General features: G+C 36.5%; 1 protein-coding gene across 1 annotated transcript; it reads left to right on the top strand.

The window, feature by feature from the left end:
* Positions 1–574: 574 nt before the first annotated feature.
* Positions 575–1,402, top strand: LOC149781459 (heat shock 70 kDa protein 12B-like). The gene has a single exon (XM_089934964.1). The coding sequence runs from the start codon at positions 575–577 to the stop codon at positions 1,400–1,402; it is 828 nt and encodes a 275-aa protein (XP_089791090.1).
* The last annotated feature ends 683 nt before the right edge of the window (positions 1,403–2,085 follow it).

Raw genomic sequence — 2,085 nt, 5'->3', positions numbered from 1 at the left:
TACTGACTACGCTCGTGGTAAGATGTTAGCTTAATTTTAAAACTTTTAGCTTAGAATCACCCAATAAAAGCATAACACTGGCACACTGGAGATAAATTAACTTCACGGTATGCTTAATTTTATTTTTATTTTCTAGACGTAAATAAATAGGAACAGGTAAACAGATCCGAAAATATGTTAAACAGTGCCGTTTATTAGGCTTTCTCTGGCTTTTTTTCGGTATATGCGTCACGTTACACATCAATTTAACACTGTGCTCTTCCTTGCAAACAACTACGTTAGTTATTGTTATTGTTATTATTATTATTAATAATAATCTTGATTAAGTCCTTCATTGTGTTGATTTTAATTATTATTTTTAGGCGAAGAGGTTCTTGACAGCATTAGTCCTTGCCGATATTTATCAAGCTTTATTGATTGTCCTAGTTAAATAACATTATCATCTTGCCAAAATAGTATCTACATAAATTAAAGACGTAAAGCCGTTAATTTTAGGTGGCACTGTAGACACAGCAGTGCACTGTGTTACAAATCAAGGAAAACTTCATGAAGAGCACGCAGCACATGGTGGACCATGGGGAGGAAAGAAAATAAACTTCTTTTCGAGAAGAACATAGAGCTAGTTGTTGGTGAAAAATTTCTTCGGCTCTTTAAGAATCAACAGAAACATGAATGGTTGCAGTTGGAGGACACATTTGAAGGAAAGAAAAGAGAGTTTCTCAATAAGGAAGGACGAATTACTCTAATTCCAATCAACAGCAAGTTTCGAGAATCGTATGCAAAAGCTAAAAATAGACGTCTGCAGGAAACCTTCGACGATCTCTATCATGGAAAGTTTCGTTTCGATGAAGACAAAGACACTCTTGTGATTTCAAAGAAGAAGATGCAAGATTATTTCAACTTTGTACTGGATCATATCAAAGATCATATCGACACTCTTTTGAAAGCTGTACCCGGTGTTACGTCCATACTTCTTGTTGGAGGCCTAGCAGACTCAACGGTTGTTACTAATAGCATTAAATCAACTTATCCAAAACTGAGAGTCATGGTGCCAAAAGATGCGGCTTTTGCCATCCTCAGGGGCGCCCTGATTTATCGCTGTAACTCTGGTATTATTCTTAACAGGATAAGCCCATACACGTACGGGGTGGATGCAACGGAACGATTTAACCCCAAACGACATCCAGTGGAGAAAATCGTCGAAGTCAATAGAAGGCAAATAGTAAAAGCCACCTTCCAAAAGCACATTAAAAAGGGACAGAAATTTAGCGTAGGTGAAGAAAGTAAAGGTCGTTATTACACACTAAATGTTGATCAAGAGTCAACACGTGTAGTATGGAATATATTCCGATCTGATTCTCTCGATCCAGTTTTCTGTTGTGAATGCGATCGCATTGGATGAATGTATGTAGACATCTGGAAGAAAGACAAACCATGGAGATTTTTCGTGACCATGTTTTGTATTGGTACGGAACTGCAGACGGTGGTCAAAGATGCAGACACCGGCAAGGAGCTCGCAAAGTGCAAAGTTGACTTCCTTGTCAATGACACCAAATTGTACAGTGACTTCATCTCTGAGTAAATAGATTATGCTGGCATCAGACACGATAACATGAGAGTGCACATATCATGGGGATAAACCCACGGAAAATTGAACGCATTTCTATTCGCATTCCATCGTTATAAATTCGTTAAAAGGCATATTCCTCCTGTGTCCATAATATTTGAATTTAAAACAACTCGAAAACCCAAAGCTTAAATGTTTCAAACTATTTTAAAACTATTTTTCGTAACATACATAAGTGTGTACTTTTATCTTGTATGACCCATTTCGTTACATACACATTTCGATATTTGCTGAGAGAGAGAGAGAGAGAGAGAGAGAGAGAGAAAGTTTTCCTTCATTCTAAATATGAAATGCGAATACGGACTTTAGCTTCTTATGAAATACCAGATGATTAAACAACTATTTGCTAGAAAGCATGTTAGAGTCATACAATTCAATGAACTCAACATATATTGCATTTTTAATTTTGCTAAAGTACAATACTTTTCCCTATTTTCTTTCTTCAACCCACTTAAATT

This window comes from Sinohyriopsis cumingii, chromosome 15 (assembly GCF_028554795.1).
Source record: "Sinohyriopsis cumingii isolate HCF-2022 chromosome 15, ASM2855479v2, whole genome shotgun sequence".
NCBI lineage: Eukaryota > Metazoa > Mollusca > Bivalvia > Unionida > Unionidae > Sinohyriopsis > Sinohyriopsis cumingii.
Note: the sequence above shows the minus strand (reverse complement) of the source record. Positions and strands in the feature narration are given on the sequence as shown.

Coding starts and splice junctions, on each gene's coding strand:
- LOC149781459 (XM_089934964.1), top strand. CDS start 575: ATGGGGAGGAAAGAAAATAAACTTCTTTTCGAGAAGAACATAGAGCTA.